Source organism: Chionomys nivalis, chromosome 9 (genome assembly GCF_950005125.1).
Source record: "Chionomys nivalis chromosome 9, mChiNiv1.1, whole genome shotgun sequence".
In the NCBI taxonomy this organism is placed as follows: domain Eukaryota; kingdom Metazoa; phylum Chordata; class Mammalia; order Rodentia; family Cricetidae; genus Chionomys; species Chionomys nivalis.
Window position 1 is genome coordinate 31,931,467 of NC_080094.1, and position 16,655 is coordinate 31,948,121.

Genomic DNA, 16,655 nt, shown 5'->3' on the forward strand with positions numbered 1-16,655 from the left:
TGACAGAAAAACGCTGCCCTCAACACAGGGGTTCGAGCTGCAGGCAGAGTCCATGGGCAGAAGATCCAAATAATGTTCCATGTGGTGAAGTTTTAAACGGCATGGCAGCATCCTAGGAAGCATCCAGCTCTCTCGGGATTCTCAACCCAACCCAAGTCCACAGAGAAAGAAAGCAGCCACTGCTCCTAACTAAAGACAAGATGAGCGCCAATGACTGAGCTGAAGCCCGACTGTGAGCTGTTACTCGGTTAGGTTTTATTTGAGAATATCTGATGCTTTTGGAAATGCACTTCCAGGGTCCAAAGACACCTGCAGCATAGGAAGCAGCTTCATCCTGTACGGGGCCTCCAGTGCTACCTGCACCACTCCACACCTCCACTGCTGTGATGCAACTGTTCTGCGCAGGGCAAGGGCCAGGCCAGGCATCTATTGTGTTGAGCTTAACCGTTTCTCTCAAGCTATTTTCCCAGGCCATGCCAAGGAAAATTATACCAGGCCACTGTTCCTGCAAGGAGATGCTAACAGGTAGCCCATGTCAAGAAGCATGGAGATAAACATTGAATTTCTTCCTCCTGACTGGGACCAAAGTCAGCAAGAGGTAGAAGGACTCTGTGCCCCATAGTTCCTGGGATTCCATTACAGCACACCGCAGGCTGGAGCAGGGCAGGAATCATTCCTTATAATCTCTCATCCCAGGACAGTAGAAGGCCACATGGGCACTGTGAGACTTCAGCGCCTTTCAGGTTTCTTGAGCTCTAACCCAGGACGAGCAGGCCCTTTCTCAAAGGCTTTGTTTCAGTAGCCCTCATGTGCTCACACACTACTGTGTGGAAAGAGGAGTCCAGGATGCTGCTGGAGGCCACTCCAGGATGGGCTGGAGGGTTTCTGGATGGAAGCTTCCTACCTGTACCACTGAACTCGGCTTCACTCGCCCAGCTGGGCCATGTGGAGTTACTACCCACAGGCGACCAGGCCCACTGTGAGGACAACTGCCTGCACACTCCCGAAGGCCCATTCTCTGACAGCACCCACTGTCCTCTGGGAAGAACTAGGTTCACCTCAGCGGCGGAGCCTCAGGAAGAATGCATGTTTACACTCTGTACTCTCCAGTGGGTAATACTTATCATAAAAGTCCAGAACATACTCCTCTGTCTTGAAGCCAAATTTCTGATACAGCAGCATGGCAGGGTTGCTTGCTGAGACGTGAAGAGTCACATCCTTGCCCATGCATGTCTGCCAAAGAGTGGAAAACACAAGGTGAAGCCACGGGGACAAAGAGAATGAACAAATGAAGACAGTCTTCAGAAGGAAGCAAGTGGGGTACTGGGAACTGGGGCTGAGGTACAGGAGCACCTAACAACAGCTGGAACCAGAGCAGGGGCACTCTGCAACTGAGCTGTGTGTCCCCAAGACTAAAGGGATTCATGTGCTAGGGGCAGGGGGATTGCTTTTACCCTGAAGCAAAAGGTCACAGAGTATATTTTGTTATAGAATTACATTTATTTATACTATGTATTTTATTTTACTATATGGCTGAAAGCGTGTCTATGTATCACATGTGTGCAGGAGCCTTCAGAGGTGAGAAGGTGTTAATCCCCTGGAACTGAAGTTACAGATGGTTGTGAGCTATCATGTTGGTGGGAACCAAACCTAGCTTTTTCTGCAAAAGCAGTAAGTTAAGAGCTCTTAACAGCTGAGTCATCTCTCCAGCCCTGTTTATTATTTCAATTAAATTCTGTTTCCTTACTCTTATGTGTCAGGGGTGGTATGTGCGGGCTCATGCATGTCGTACTGCAGACCGGAGGTAAGAGGACTATCGGGAGTCGGTTCTTTACTTCTACCATGTGGTCCCAGGGATGACACTCAGACCACCAGGTTCAAGGCAAGTGCTTTTACTTGCTGAGTCAGCTCACCAGCCTCCATATTACTGGATTTTATAATTTACGTTTAAATATCAGACACATCAATACCAACAATATGACAAGCTCAAAGAACTAGAGAATGAGAAATTCTATTTTCCATATAGATGACAGTTATATCATCCCACAACCTATAATAAATCCTTTCCTAGAAATGCTAGAAAACAGCTGCATGGTGGTGGCACACGCCTTTAGTCCCAGCACTTGGGAGGCAGAGGCAGGCGGATCTCTGTGAGTTCAAGACCAGCCTGGTCTACAAGAGCTAGTTCCAGGACAGGCTCCAAAGCTTCAGAGAAACCCTGTCTCGGGGGGGGAGGGGGGGGCTAGAAAACATACTAACTTATATAAAAATCTTCTTAAATACTAAAATTTTAATTATAAAGCCTGAAGTTTTCTCCACCTATATCCTTAGGTCTCTTTAAATCTGACATAATTAATTTCCCAAAACTGAGGCTTTTTGCATTTAGGAAAAAGGAACAGAGATGGTTCTATGGACATAAAGGCATAGATTCTTTAATTAGCCCACACAAAATGATGTACTCCAGTCCACACAGGTATGAACTATTTAATGATGAGTTCAAGGCAATAGACAGTTTCCTTCTTTTTCTATTTATTTTTTCACTGTGTCAGAACACGATTATTATCACAAGGACAACAGCATGGTGTGAGCACACAGAGCAATTCTATGGGGTGATGGCGGTGATTTTAGACAGTCCACATAGATACCTAACCATGGCCATCACCAGGTACTATAGACTGGGTCCTATTTGGGCCCTGGGCTTACAGTCTGACTGGGATACAAAGTGCCCACTCATACAGATGAGCTGAGCAAACAGTCAACAAGGACTCGCCTCCATGCCAAGCCTTACACTAAGCACCAAGGATGCCTTCTGAGTTATCATCCTGCCCTCCTCCAGGCCCTGCTAGTAACAAAGAGCCAGAGAACTGCCCAGGCACTCTGCGAGAGAGATAACGCAGTGAGATGCATCCTGGAGGGGGCACAAGGAGAGAAAGGATGTGGAATCGACACGAGGCAGCATGTGTGGACACTAGGCAAGGGCTTACAGTCTCTGCCTTAAGTGATTTCTAGAAAGATGCTTTAAGATGCCTATCCACATCTAGGAATTATTAAGTGAATTTCACTAACAATTGGGAAGACGCACTTAATTAAGCATTAGAAAAACACCTTATCATTTCCATCTTCTCTTGAGGCAAGAACTCAAGTTCCAGGCCAGCCTATGCTATAGAGGGAAAACTTATCTCAAAATAAAACAAAGACTTTTGCCCAAATCAATATTGCAGAATCTTTGTTGTTATTTTTAAGACAGGGTTTCTCTGTATAGACCAGGTTAGCCTCTAGAAATCTATCTACTTTTGCCTCCTGAGTGCTGGCATTAAAGGCGTGCGCCACCACCGCCCGGCCTTGCATAATCTTTTATACCAAATAGTTTCTAAACAGAATCTACCAGAAGAATTCTTGAGGAAAAAAAAATTTTACTGCTTGGAGGTTTTGTACCTCACGAACCTTAAAGTTCAAAGAAACAGGTAAGCTGCCTATATTTACTAGTTCATACAATAAAAATGTTTATTGTTTTATAAGAAAAAAATCATTGCTGGGCCAGAAGTGGTAGCACATGCCTTAAGGCCCAATACATGAGAGCAAAGAGGTAAATCTCTGGGAGTTCAAGGCTAGCCAATGCTACACAGTGAGATCCTGACTCAGAATAAACAAACAAACAAAAATCCTTGCTCAGTGTAGTGACTCAGGTCTGTAATTTGAGCCCTCTGAAGACTGTCCAAGACTAGCCTGGGTGACTGTGGTGGTTTGAATATGAATAGCTCCCATAGGCTGAGATTTGAATGCTTAGTCACCAAGGAAAAGCACTATTTGAAAGGATCAGGAGGTGTGGCCTTGTTGGTGGAAGTGTGTCACTGAGGGGTGGGCTTTGAGGTTTCGAAATCCCAAGCCAAGCCCAGTGGCTCTCTATTCCTGCGGCTCATCAGATCCAGCAGTCAACTCTCAGTTACCATGTCTGTCTGCATGTCATCATGCTCCATCTGTGAGGATAATGGACTTCTCAAACTGTAGGAACACCCCAATTAAATGCTTTCTTTTTATAAGAGTTGCTATGGTAATGGTGTCTCTTCAGAGCAACAGAACACTGACTAAGACACTGACACAGTAAATCCCATGCCAACCAGGGTTTAATATCAATATCTTCCCTAAAAAGCAAAGCAAAATAATCTTTTTGCTTGTGGGGGAAAAAAAAAACCACTGCATTCATTCGGAGTGTACTGCTTATTGATTCAACTGTGATGAATGCTTATAAACAGACTTATTCCAAGAGCAGAAAAGTACCAATACAGGCACTGCGTGTGCTTTTACAGTCTCACATATGGCATTCTGCTGTCTTATTTATGATACATGTTCACCTAGGGGCTTCTCTGAAGCCAAGAATAGAATCTTATTTTAGGGCTGGCTGCAGGTTTAATCCTGAGAGGTGACGATGGCTTCCTTTTGCGTAGGCTATGCTGAACAAGTCAGCTCAGCCTCATGGCTCCTCTAAGTTTTTCTGGGAAGCCCTGAGAGGTAAATCATGAGCAGAGAGAACTTGCCTGAATCAGATGATAGATCATGAACGTGGCAATCCCCGCTCTTCTCCATTCAGGATGGACAAGCAGAAATGAAATGTAAGCTTCGTTGTACTTCACGTCTGGAACCATGAAGCCAAAGGCAACAATGACTTTTTTATAAAGGACTACAACACTGAAGTCTGGATACTGCAGACACTCCGACAGGTCAATGCCTAAAGAAAAGAACCAGCCAGACATTCAGACCATGTGCCTTTTGGAAGTAATGAACAACAAGCTGTTTAGCCTGTACTTATTGTTACACCTGCATGCTAAAAAAAATTCCCCAAATTGGAGGCAAAACCATTACCATAGATACCACACATTCAGATCAGAAAAATGCATTTTAGAAAATATCAAAATTAACATAGTCTTTTCTAAGTACATATGCTAAAAGCAGAGAAACAGGACAGGCTGGGTAGCAGAGAGATTCCAGGTTCAGAATGGCCACACCTGGCTTTGACTCCGCCTCGTCTACCATGTGTTTGATTTGGCACATTTTAAAGTTGCCTCATTTCTTGCAATCTGTTAAGCTGAGGTACATACTGAGCCCTGACACAGCAGGGGTAAAGGTTCTTGAAAATGCCAATATCGTGTTCTCTCTTTTTCTTCTATTGTTGTTCCTGTTGTGTGTATGAGTATGTATGAATACAAGCGCATATGTGTTACGGCATGTGTGTGGAGGTCAGAGGACAACTGTGGCAAATCTGTTCTCTCCTTCCTCTGTAGGATCTGAGGAAGAATTCAGGATGCAGGTTTAGGTGGCAAGCACTTTCACCTGCTGTGCCATCTCATGAGCCTGCTAACATCACTTTCTTTACCCCACTCACATACCACCGACAATCTTCCTATTACAGCTTTCACAATAAACTGTATATGTTAAAGGTGGCAAGAATAACGTGTGACAAATACCTAACATCAGGGCAGAAGGAGCTGACACTCCCAGAATGTGACTTTCAGCCCAGTGCCACCCCAGAAGAGATGGACCACACTGTCAGACCATCAGCAGGGCAGCCCTGCCCTGCTGAAATTGTACATCTGTAAGACAGATGTGTCCTGTAGGTTGCAGGCCCATAGAGAGTACGGCTATAATTAGCAATGAAATTGCTGATTGGCAGCCTAGGTCTTGGCTGATGAAATGACAATCATCCTGGTTTACCCCGAGTCCTGAAGTCAGAGGGCATTTGGCTTCTTAAGAACACCTTTTGGATGTCCTACCATTCTCTAAGAAATAGCTAAACAACAAAACACAAAGAACTATTAGATAAAAAACAAAAGTGTTCACATGCCCAGCTATGAGTCTGTGTATCTTGGAGAGACATTACCTGGTATCTAAACATAGGCAGAAGCAAAACAGGATGAATCTTTTATTCTGGAAGCAGAGACAAACAGGGAAGAAAAACAAACAAAAACACTGTTGATTACTTTAATTGCTTGCTTCTTGATTTTAGGAAAGCGAGAGGCATTTATGCTTTAATATTTCTGTTAGTAAAGACAGACTAAATGGAATCAAGAGTAAAGCGCTTGGGGTCACATGGCAGACACTATTTAAAAACAGACCCAGGTGATAGATACAGAACAATCAATCTGCCTAGCGTGGAAGTAGGAACATACCAGGCCAGAAAAACTCCTGACACATGGAGTTGATGGTTGGGATGTGATTTGGTCGGACGTAGCAGTAATCGAGAGGTGCGTCAGGCTCAGGTGTCCAGTGAGGGTCACTCCTGTGCAGGTGGGAACGAATCTGAGACAGGAGCTGGAGTTTGGGTGGCTTTGTCTCATAATCACGCCTTCAGCACCACAGAAAATAAACAAATTCAAGTCAAGAAAAACACTCATTACTGCTAGCTATCTGACTCACAGCTACTTTGAACTGCTTATAATATCACACAGTTTTATATGCTAGCTAGTGTGCAGCCTTAATGTTTTCTAAATTCACTCAGAACTCAGATCAAGCCAGACTCCTTTGGTACCCACGGGGGACTGCATGAGGTGAAGTGAGGAAAAAGCACCCGACACAGGGATGCTCCTCTAGCATGAGCAGAGGCCAGAGGAGGGAGGGGCCGCACAACCCCACTGGCAGCTGGAGATCACGAGAGAAAGGTTGCAGTGGGCCTACAAATGGCTTTTCCATAGGTTTGCCCAGGAACTGAGGGGTAGGTGAGGGGTCAGATCAGGGTGATGGTAGAGCTGCAGAGCAAACATGCTGCTTGTAAGCCAGCTGGCCTAGGCTGAAACAGTCAACTCTAGATTGACAACAGACTGTCTCAAAAAAAAAAAAAAAAAAAGTGCAGTTCAGGTGTGGTAGCACAGGTCTTAAATCATAGCATTCAAGGGGCAGAGGAAGGCAGATCTCTGTGAATTCAAGGGTAGCCTGGTCTACACAATGAGTTCCAGGTCAGACGAGGACACACAGTAAAACCCTGTTTCAGAATTAACTGATTAATTAAATTTATTAAAAATGGTTCAGAGTAATAATGAAAGATACCCGAAGTCAACCACAGCTCTCCACAGATGAATGCACCTGCAAGCATTCATACACACGTGCATACACACACATGCACACACAAAAAGAATGAAAACAGAAACTGTCCCAATATTCAGTTAAGATACTGGCTCAACTGAGACTGCTTTCCTTTCCTTTCAGTTCACAGACTATTAAATATAAATAATTTTGATACTGTGAACAAAAGCCAGTTGTAGTTGACACATGCTTTTAATTCCAGCATTAGGGAGACAGAGGCAAGCAGATCTCTGTGAGTTCATGGCCAGCCAGGTCTACATAGCGAGTCCCAGGACAGCTGAGGCTCTGTAGAGAGACCCTGTCTCAAAAAACCAAAACCAAACAAACAAACAAACACAAAACAAAACAAAAAACCCAACTGGGCAGTAGCGTGCACGCCTTTAATCCCAGCACTCGGGAGGCAGAGGCAGGAGAATCTCTGTAAGTTTGAGGCCAGCCTGGCCTACAGAGCAAGTTCTAGGACTGACTTCATAGCTACTGAGAAAAACTGTTTCGGGGAAAAAAAAAGATGATGATAATAATGCCCAAGAAACCAAAATTAACTCAGTCTTCTTGCTTTCTACACTTCTTTCAAAGGACCACCCTGTCTGTCCTTGCCCGAACCTGCTCCATGTCAGGACATATCTATCCCTATGGACTGGGTATAGAAGCCAACAAGATCGCCCATGTCAGGACATATCTACCCCTATGGACTGGGTATAGAAGCCAACAAGATCACCCATGTCAGCCCTGACACCATGTATACCTGATATAAGGCTTCAGGATCCGAGAAGTATAAGGGCTGACGATACTTTGGTCCACAGCCATATCTTCTGATCCCACCAAACGATATAAAAATCTGGTGGTCTGGTGCCGGAATCCTTTCCTGGTTGGTAAGGCAGTCTGTGGGAAAGAAACGGTTTATATAAAAAGAAAAGCACTCAAAAAAGGCAACCTTCCACGTCTAATGAGTCTTCTGCATGTCAGGAGGAGGTCTGGTTTGCACTACCTATTTGGAAAGCTGAAGTTTTGACATAAACTTAACAGGTCTTTGCCTAAAACTAAACACAAAAAACCTAACATGGGTGGGCTATTTACTATTTATTATACAACCACAGTTTCATCTTAAGAGCCGCCAGCGCCAATCAGGTTTTTTTTTTTTTTTTTTTTTTGACTGTGCCCTCTTTTCACTAAGTAAATATGGCAAACACAGGAGTTACATTGCTCACCAGCCCCAAACCCTATCACCACAGTAAGGAAGCCCTACAGAGATTAGGCAAAGGCCTGGCCTTAGTTTGCTAGACAGGTATGGGGCAGAACTGGTTGGTTTCACATGCTTGCTCTGTACTGGCCACACCGACGTGAAGCGGTTCTTCTGTGTGGCTGCTAACCTGGGGCCCTGGGTCATGTAGCAACACAACACTGCAATTAAGGTTGTAATAGAAAGAGCCCCAACCAAGATGAAAAGACCTTCACAAAGGGGTGCCAAGATGAAGCTAAAAAACCGAGCTGTCTTTTAGAGACAGTCTGCTCTTAGCTCAGAAAATAACTTGTTGAAAGAGCAAGATTTCTTCCTTTGTAATTTGCCTTCAGACTTTTTTCAGCCTGGACACCAAACTCCTCAAAAGCCAGCTTTGAAATTCTTCCAAGGCTTCAAGTGAATTTCAAAGTAATCTTCAGAGCTGTGGTGTGCAGTTGCCAAAGGACACAAGTAGCTCCTCCCACCCTTGCAGGTATAATAATGGCTCCTCCTATCAGAAGGCAGAGTCTACTCCGAACCCAGCCAGCTGTAAAGAACTTTGACCTATCAAAGTGGCAGAAGTAACACCAGGAACTTCAAGCCCAAATCTTAAAGACAACTGGCAACTTCTTCCACCTTGATGCATGGCTGCCAGGTGGCTCCAACTAGGACCTGGAGCCGGAACCTGGAAGAGCAGTGTCCCAGTCAGTCCAGCCCCAACCAGCTCCCCCGCGAATGCAGCCACAGACACGACCCCAGAGGTAACAGAACCATTCAGCTGGGTCCAGTCAGGCCAGATTCCAAGAAATAATAGCAGTTCTTATGTCAAGCCATTAAGTTTGGGGTGGTTTTCAATGCAGTGTTGGGTAATTTGTTGACCCATCAGTCCACAAACTAATCTTTCCCTCTTAGCAGACTTAGGGTGAGAGAGCCCTGTGGATAGTACAGAATTCCTCTCCACAGTCTACTCTTCTCCAAACCACTCCCACCAACCCTAGACCACCACTGCCTTCCATGGGCCACTCTCGCCCCACACCGTACAGCCTCCACATACAGGCCAGATGCCTTTTTGTTGTTGTTGTTTGTTTGTTTGTTTTGAGACAGGGTTTTTCTGAGTAGCTTTGGTGCCTGTCCTGGAACTAGCTCTTGTAGACCAGGCTAGCCTCGAACTCACAGAGATCCGCCTGCCCCTGCCTCCCTGAGTGTTGTTATTAAAGGTGTGAGCCACCACTTGACCAGATACTTCTTTTAAAAATAAACTGGAGGCCGGGCGGTGGTGGCGCACGCCTTTAATCCCAGCACTTGGGAGGCAGAGGCAGGTGGATCTCTGTGAGTTCGAGACCAGCCTGGTCTACAAGAGCTAGTTCCAGGACAGGCTCCAAAACCACAGAGAAACCCTGTCTCGAAAAACTTTAAAAATAAATAAATAAATAAATAAATAAATAAATAAATAAATAAATAAATAAATAAACTGGGCATGGTAGCACATGCCTTTAATCCTAACACCTGGGAAACAGAGACAGGCAGATCTCTGTGAATCCAAGACCAGCCTAATCTAATAAATGAGAACCAGGTCAGTCAGGGCTACACAGTGAAACCCTATTTAAAAATCAAACATCAACTCCCCCACTCCCCCGCACCCTGTTCACAATTCCTGTGTGGATTCCCAATGTCAAGGTCCTTGCCTGTGCCTTTCAAGGAACCTGCAGGACCCAACCTTGTTACACTGTGGCCTCATCTTCCAGAACCATACTCCTGTATCGCGATGGTCCCATGACATCTACCAGTCTTTCTCGGGCCTCAGGGCCTGGGTCTGGCCTTCCATTCCAGTTCTCTTCCTCCTAGCGTTTCCTTGTTAGTTAGCACTTCTTGCATGGTTACCTCCCCTGAGAGGCTAGTCTTAATTCCCAGGAACATAGTGGTCCTCTGTGTGTGCATGCACACGCGCATGCGCACACACACACCCTGCTGCCCCAGAATAAGCAGAACAAGCTCCAGAAGCACACTCAGTACAGGAACACTGAGATTCCTGGGAAAGACATTTAACTGTTGTAGTTGTTATGTTACAAGCTCTAAGGGCAAGCGTGCAGATGGTAGTTTAAACAGAGCTGGAGATCCCAAGAAAGAACTAAATTAATGCTTAGGGGCCAAAAGCAACAGAAATTGAGACTGCCTTTGGCAGCAGACTAATCAATAACCTGCAGAGAGCTTAGAAGAAGCTCTCTAAGCTGGACATCTGTCAACAAAACTCCCTAAACCGAAAAGCAGAGGGAAAAAAAAAGATTAAAATGAATGGCCAGGAATTGTGGGAAACTATACACAGCACGACGAGGAGAACACAGAAGGAAAAGGGAAGAGAAAGCACAAGAAACAGTTGCATCTCTAACGTCAGACACCAAACCACAGACTGAGAAAGCTCCGATAATACCAGACACCTCTACCGTGGAATGCCATTCTCCAGGCATGCCATGGTCAGTGGCCTCGAGACCTCTCAGCAGCTGTGATTACCCGAAGGAGACCTGAACAAGACTGGGCTCATTAGCTGTCCTTGGAGAGTGGGGAAGGGACAGGAGGCTATGCCCCTCCTTAAGGATTTACAGATAGTAAATGGTTAACACAAGGTGCTCATGAGGTCACTCCTCTCCCCGAGGGCTATAAACAGTTAATGAAGAGCTTTCCCCCTCCAAAGGTGTAGCTGCTCCTCGTTGCCCATGTTCCTATAAGAAATCCTTCACATTTCTGCAAGCAGCTACTGTTTAGTGTTAACTGTCAACTAGACTCAATATAGGGTCACAGTGGGTCTCAACCTTCGCAATGCTGTGACCCTTTGGTACAGTTCCTCATGTTGTGGTGTAAATGTAAATATCTGTTTTCCAATGGTCTTAGGTGAACACTGTGAAAGGGTCGTTACTGGGTTGCAAACCACAAGTTGAGACCTGCCGATCTAGGCTGATTGAGAGGCCCCTGGGAGATTGGTCTCTAGGAATACCTGCTGAGGGTTGAAGTGGGAAGACCTGCCCACAGGGTGGTGGGGCTGTCACCTGGCTGGGATGACAGAAGAAGGGAGCTGAGCAGCAGGAATGCATTGCTCTCTGTTCCGGGTAACAGGCTGCATCTGACCAGCTCTTCCTGTTCTAACCTCCTTACTATGATGAAATCTGTACTTGGAACCATGAGTCAAAAGAAACCATGTTCTCACAGCAATAGGTAAAGAAACTAAGACAGTGACCCTAATTAAACTGTTTTCAGCACCCAGACTTGGGTGGACTGTTGTTCTGGTCTCTTGCTGGTAGCCTACTAGGACAAAGAGATGTTTCTCCCCAGGAGAGTTTACACAACTGCTGACCTGGAGCAGAACTGTCAGGTGAGACAAGGGCAGCAAAGCACTGGGAATGCACTGACACCAAAACAGGAACCTCAGAGTTTACAGAAGAGGGGGCATTGCTAAAAGGAGGCCACACAAAAAAAAAAAAATCAGATTAAAAATGGGGTCCTCACAGTAAGGCATGGTGACTCATACCTTCAAGTCCAACACCTGGATGGCAGGGGCAGGCAGATCTCTGAGTTCCAGGTCAGCTAGTACTACACAATGAGGCTCTCTCCAAACAAAAGAAAACAGGGCTTCCTGGAGCAATAGTACATACAATGATAATGAAGTTACAACTTCAAAATGGCAAAGGAGAAAATAAAACCACACCTTTGTAAGTTACTCTTTATGTCACTCTTGCATTTAAAGATATTCTAGGCATACAGGTTTCCAAGATACATCTCAAAAGACCACACTTAGGGATGGCGGATGGTGTAAAGAACTGTAAAGACTTAAGCAAGAAATTAATACGAGGAGAATATAAGAAAAATCAGTCTACTATCGTGTAATAAGTAACACAAGAGGAAAGCGAGGAGACCAAGGAAAGATACTTTGAGGGAGGAGCAATCAATAACATAACATTTAAAAAGACAGAAAAACTACTTTTTTGTTTTTTTGAGACAGTCTTTCTCTATGTAGCTTTGGCCATCCTGGAACTCCCTTTGTAGAGCAGGCTAGCTTTGAACTCACAGAGATCTATCTGCCTATGCTCCTGAGTGCTAGGATTAAAGGCATATGCCACCAGAAAAACACATGTTAACTCAGGACCTATCAGAGCACAGGATGCTATGCACCCTCAGGCCAAGCCTAGCCCTTGCCCGTCTCAGTAAGTGAACTCCCTGGGGCACAGCTGGAGCCATGTACTACTGCAGCTCCTTCTGTCACCGGTTCTCAGTTACAACCCAGACCTTGTGGGCTGCCGAGCCTACAATATTTACTATCAGGCCCTTACACAGAAGGGGGTATGCCAGTTCAAAATAGGGAATTCCTAAAAGACAGAATAGAGGAAACAGGGAGAACTCCAGGAGATGGAAATCAGACGGAAAGCGCATCCCACACCAAGCTCCAAGTACAACTAAAGGAAGAGGCCTAGCATGTCACTGAGAATCAAACATGCAACAGAGATTTCCAAGACAGTCCAGAGAGAACAACAGAAAAATGTTAAAGACTCAACAAGCAATTCACAGAGAAACAAATAGGAAACACAAAATGTTCAACCTCACTTATAATCAAAGAGATATAAATATGAGATGAGATTATAGTCACAGCCATCGATTTGTAAAAGTTAAGGCAGATGAGGGCCAAATGCCAGCAAAACTTAAATCACAGCTGCTGGTCCTAGTGGAATTAGATGCTGTCAGAGTACTCATGGAACTCACTGTGAGTAACACTGACTCCAGAATTCTTCACGTTGAGCCCTAAGTATGAAGACAGTCACACACCCACAGCTCCAGGTTGTTAGAGTCTAGGATACTACATGTCCTCAACAAACCTGTCAGTCAAAACCATGAAAAAGACCACATATAACTACCTTCAAGAGAGAGATAAGAAATATCTAGACTATTTCTTGGATGCTGGGTGAGAAAGAAACTCAGATATATGAAGGGGCATTAAATGATGAGCTATTTTTGAACAGGAGGCCCACCAAGTTTTGCATTGCTTTCTTCTCCCCAAATTACTCATGATATCAAATACCACACAGCAACAATATCCACTGCCTGGTGCTGCCTGTCCCACTCCCTCTTCCACCCCACATCACCTGGTATCGGTCAAGGATTCTGAAGTCCTGGCAGGTGGTACGGTATGTAGCTTGTCCAGCTGGAAGCCGGGATGCTCCTCCGTCTTTGGTTCCATAAATCCCATCGACTAGCAGAAGCGCAGCATTCACAACCTCGTCCAAGTCAAACAGTGGTAAACCCCGATCCCTCTTCGCCTGCCTGATGATCAGTTTCCGCTTCAGCCTCCGGGCTTCTGGGGTCATAGCCACAGCACTGGGGCATGCCTCCAGCCTCTTGAGCAGCAGCTTCTCCTCGTAGATGCTCACAGGTGTATACCTGGGCCCCTTGGGCTTCACATCCTTCTCCAAGGGTGGCTTCCTCTTTTCTCGAGCCCTAGTGTGCAAAGAAGTGTTTGAATCTGTGTCTTCACTATCTCCATCCATCCTGTCTGGCTTCTCCTCGTCGCTGTCCACCTCCTGTTTTATCTGTTCGGGAGCTCTGACCTTCTTTCTGCTCCCAACCAGGCCAGAAGCTGCTGACCCAGCTGGGGGTGGGATATACTCCATCCCTGGGTCTATAACTCCGTCTCCTTCCAGCTCATCATCATCTGTGCAAAGCAGAACGGACTCTTGTCAAGACACAGGAAGGCAGAGCACAGGTTCACCCCCAAGCTAGAAAACACAGCAAGTCTTACCATGAAACAAGGCCTGGGGTGGCATCACATCTGGGATGAGATCGGCTTCAGAAAGGAGGCTAGGCGTGGCTGAATGCGAGGCCGGTGTCCCAGGGGCAGAGAAATCCAGAGAGGGGGAAGGAGATGGGCTTGTGAGGGGGGTACGGTCTGAGGAGCTCAGAGATGAAAAGTCAATCACTTCCCCTTTCTCCAGAACCATGTCTGGCCTCCGGGCTCGGCTTATGAACTTGACAGGGGTAGAGGAGGTGCTCCTGTCAAGGAGGCCAGCTGCTTCCTTCTGTGCTCTTCTGATGTCTTTTGCTTCCTGTGTTCGAGACCGCTTCTCTTTCAATTCCATGGCAGATTCCACAGGATTCCGGCTTGCCCGTTTCCTGAGTCCCTCGACAGTGATGATGGGATCCAGCGCTGGTTTTGAGGCTGCCAGAAAAGAATACTTAATTTCTATGTTAACTGCTCTTTTTAAAATATGTTTCAGTTCTATGTACATGTATGTGCTTCTGGGCATTTACGTACAGGCGAGAGAAGGCACCAGATTCCTTGGAGCTGGATCCAGGTGGTTGTGAGCCACCCTGACATGGGTACTGGGAACTGACCTTGGGCCTTCTACAAAAGCCTCGAGGGCTCTTAATGGCAAAAGCATCTCTCCATCCCCTTAGCTATTCATTTTCTTCTTAATGTTAACTATTTCTTTCATAATTTACTATTGGCACCATCTTCAATATACAGAAATGTTCAATGACTACCCCAACCAAAAAAACCTTACCTCACTTTCAAAACAAAGTTTTGCGTGTATGTGATGGTGCATACCCAGAATCCCAGTAGTAAAGGTTGTGATGGTGCATACCCAGAATCCCAGTAGTAAAGGTTGTGATGGTGCATACCCAGAATCCCAGTAGTAAAGGTTGTGATGGTGCATACCCAGAATCCCAGTAGTAAAGGTTGTGATGGTGCACACCCAGAATCCCAGTAGTAAAGGTTGTGATGGTGCATACCCAGAATCCCAGTAGTAAAGGTTGTGATGGTGCACACCCAGAATCCCAGTAGTAAAGGTAGTGAAGGGACAAGAGTCTTAGGACCAAAGCCAGAAAGCCAATTAGAGGTCAACAGTGCGTTAAAGTTAGCACCAGCCTATCTAGGAAGAACTTTCTTTTTTGTTTTGTTTTTCGAGACAGGCTTTCTCTGTAGCTTTGGTGCCTGTCCTGGAACTACCTCTTATAGAGCAGGCTGGCCTCGAGCTCACAGAGATCTGCCTGCCTCTGCCTCCCAAGTGCTGGGATTAAAGGCGTGCGCCACCACTGCTCAGCTCGGAAGAACTTTCTTAAACAAAAGCTACAATGCAAATTTAGACAAATTAACACCATCAATTCTATCTTTCATATGCTATGACTGGGAAGTTTCATAATGATCACCAAGAATACGGCATGCCTTCCTGACTTTTTTGTAGAACATAAATTGTACATTGTGGAGGGTAATTTGGCATTACCACTGACATCTTTACCTAACTATACCCTTTGACCTATCAACACTGTTTTTAGTAACTTATCATACTATGTACATATACAAAAATTTGAAAAAGTTTAAAATAATGACAATGAAAATGGGCAAAAGTTTAGGGCAGTGGTTCATGCTTATAACTGCAGTACTTAGAAGGCAGAGGCAGGAGGATCAGAAGTCAACGCCAGCTTGGGCCACACAAGACTGCCTCAGGTGTTGGGGCTATAGTTGAATACCTAGTAGCAGACCATGCCTCAAAGAGCCCAGACATCTGCTAAAGTGACCACCAGAGCTCCATCCTGGGGAGACTCCCCCAAGTCACCCTCTCACCTCCACAAGAGGATGTGGCACACCCTCCTCCCTACATACACAAATTTATTTTAAAAATAAGAATTAAAAATAAAAGCTCAGGCAGGGTGGCATATATAATCCCAGAACTGAAGAGATGGAGGCAGGAAGATCAGGAGTTCAAAACCAGCCTTGGCTACATAAAACCCTGTCTCAAACCAACCAACCACACAATAACAACAAAGGAGGAAACAACCAAAATGTGCACAACAGTTGTCCTGACTAGTTTTGTCAACTTGACACAGCTGAAGTCAATGGAGAGGAGGGAGGCTCAATAAGATCAGGCTATAGAAGGGCCTATAGGACATTTTCTTAATTAGTAATTGATATGGGAAGGCCTCTCCCATTGTGGGTCGTGTTACCCCTAGGTAGGGTCGTCCTGGATTCTATAAGACAGCAGGCTGAGCAAGCCATGGAGAGCAAGCCAGAAAGCAGCACCCCTCCCTGGTTTCTGAACCAGCTCTTGCCTTATTTGAGTTCTTGCCCTGACTTTCTTTGATGATGAATAATGTTGTGGTATCACAAACTGAATTAATCCTTTTCTCCCCAAGTTGTTTTTGGCCACACGGCAATAGTAACCCTAACTAAGATAACGGGAATGTTTTGATGTTACCATAGAGTGATCATATAATGCAGTCAATGAAATGAAAGAAAATATGGTCAGTCTACATGCACTACAACCGAAAGATGTCCAAGGCATTTTAAGGGGAAATGTAAGGGATTAATATTATAATATATTTC

General features: G+C 45.3%; 1 protein-coding gene across 1 annotated transcript in view; it reads right to left on the reverse strand.

Moving 5' to 3' along the window:
- Positions 1-231: 231 nt before the first annotated feature.
- Positions 232-16,655, reverse strand: part of Kat14 (lysine acetyltransferase 14) — a 30,448-nt gene continuing 14,024 nt past the window's right edge. The window contains exons 5-10 of the mRNA XM_057781796.1: positions 14,073-14,489; positions 13,420-13,985; positions 7,820-7,956; positions 6,165-6,340; positions 4,536-4,726; positions 232-1,233 (exon numbers count right to left, since the gene is read on the reverse strand). Coding sequence (XP_057637779.1) covers positions 1,060-1,233; positions 4,536-4,726; positions 6,165-6,340; positions 7,820-7,956; positions 13,420-13,985; positions 14,073-14,489 — 1,661 coding nt within the window. The 3' untranslated portion in view covers positions 232-1,059. The remainder of the gene's footprint in view (positions 1,234-4,535; positions 4,727-6,164; positions 6,341-7,819; positions 7,957-13,419; positions 13,986-14,072; positions 14,490-16,655) is intronic.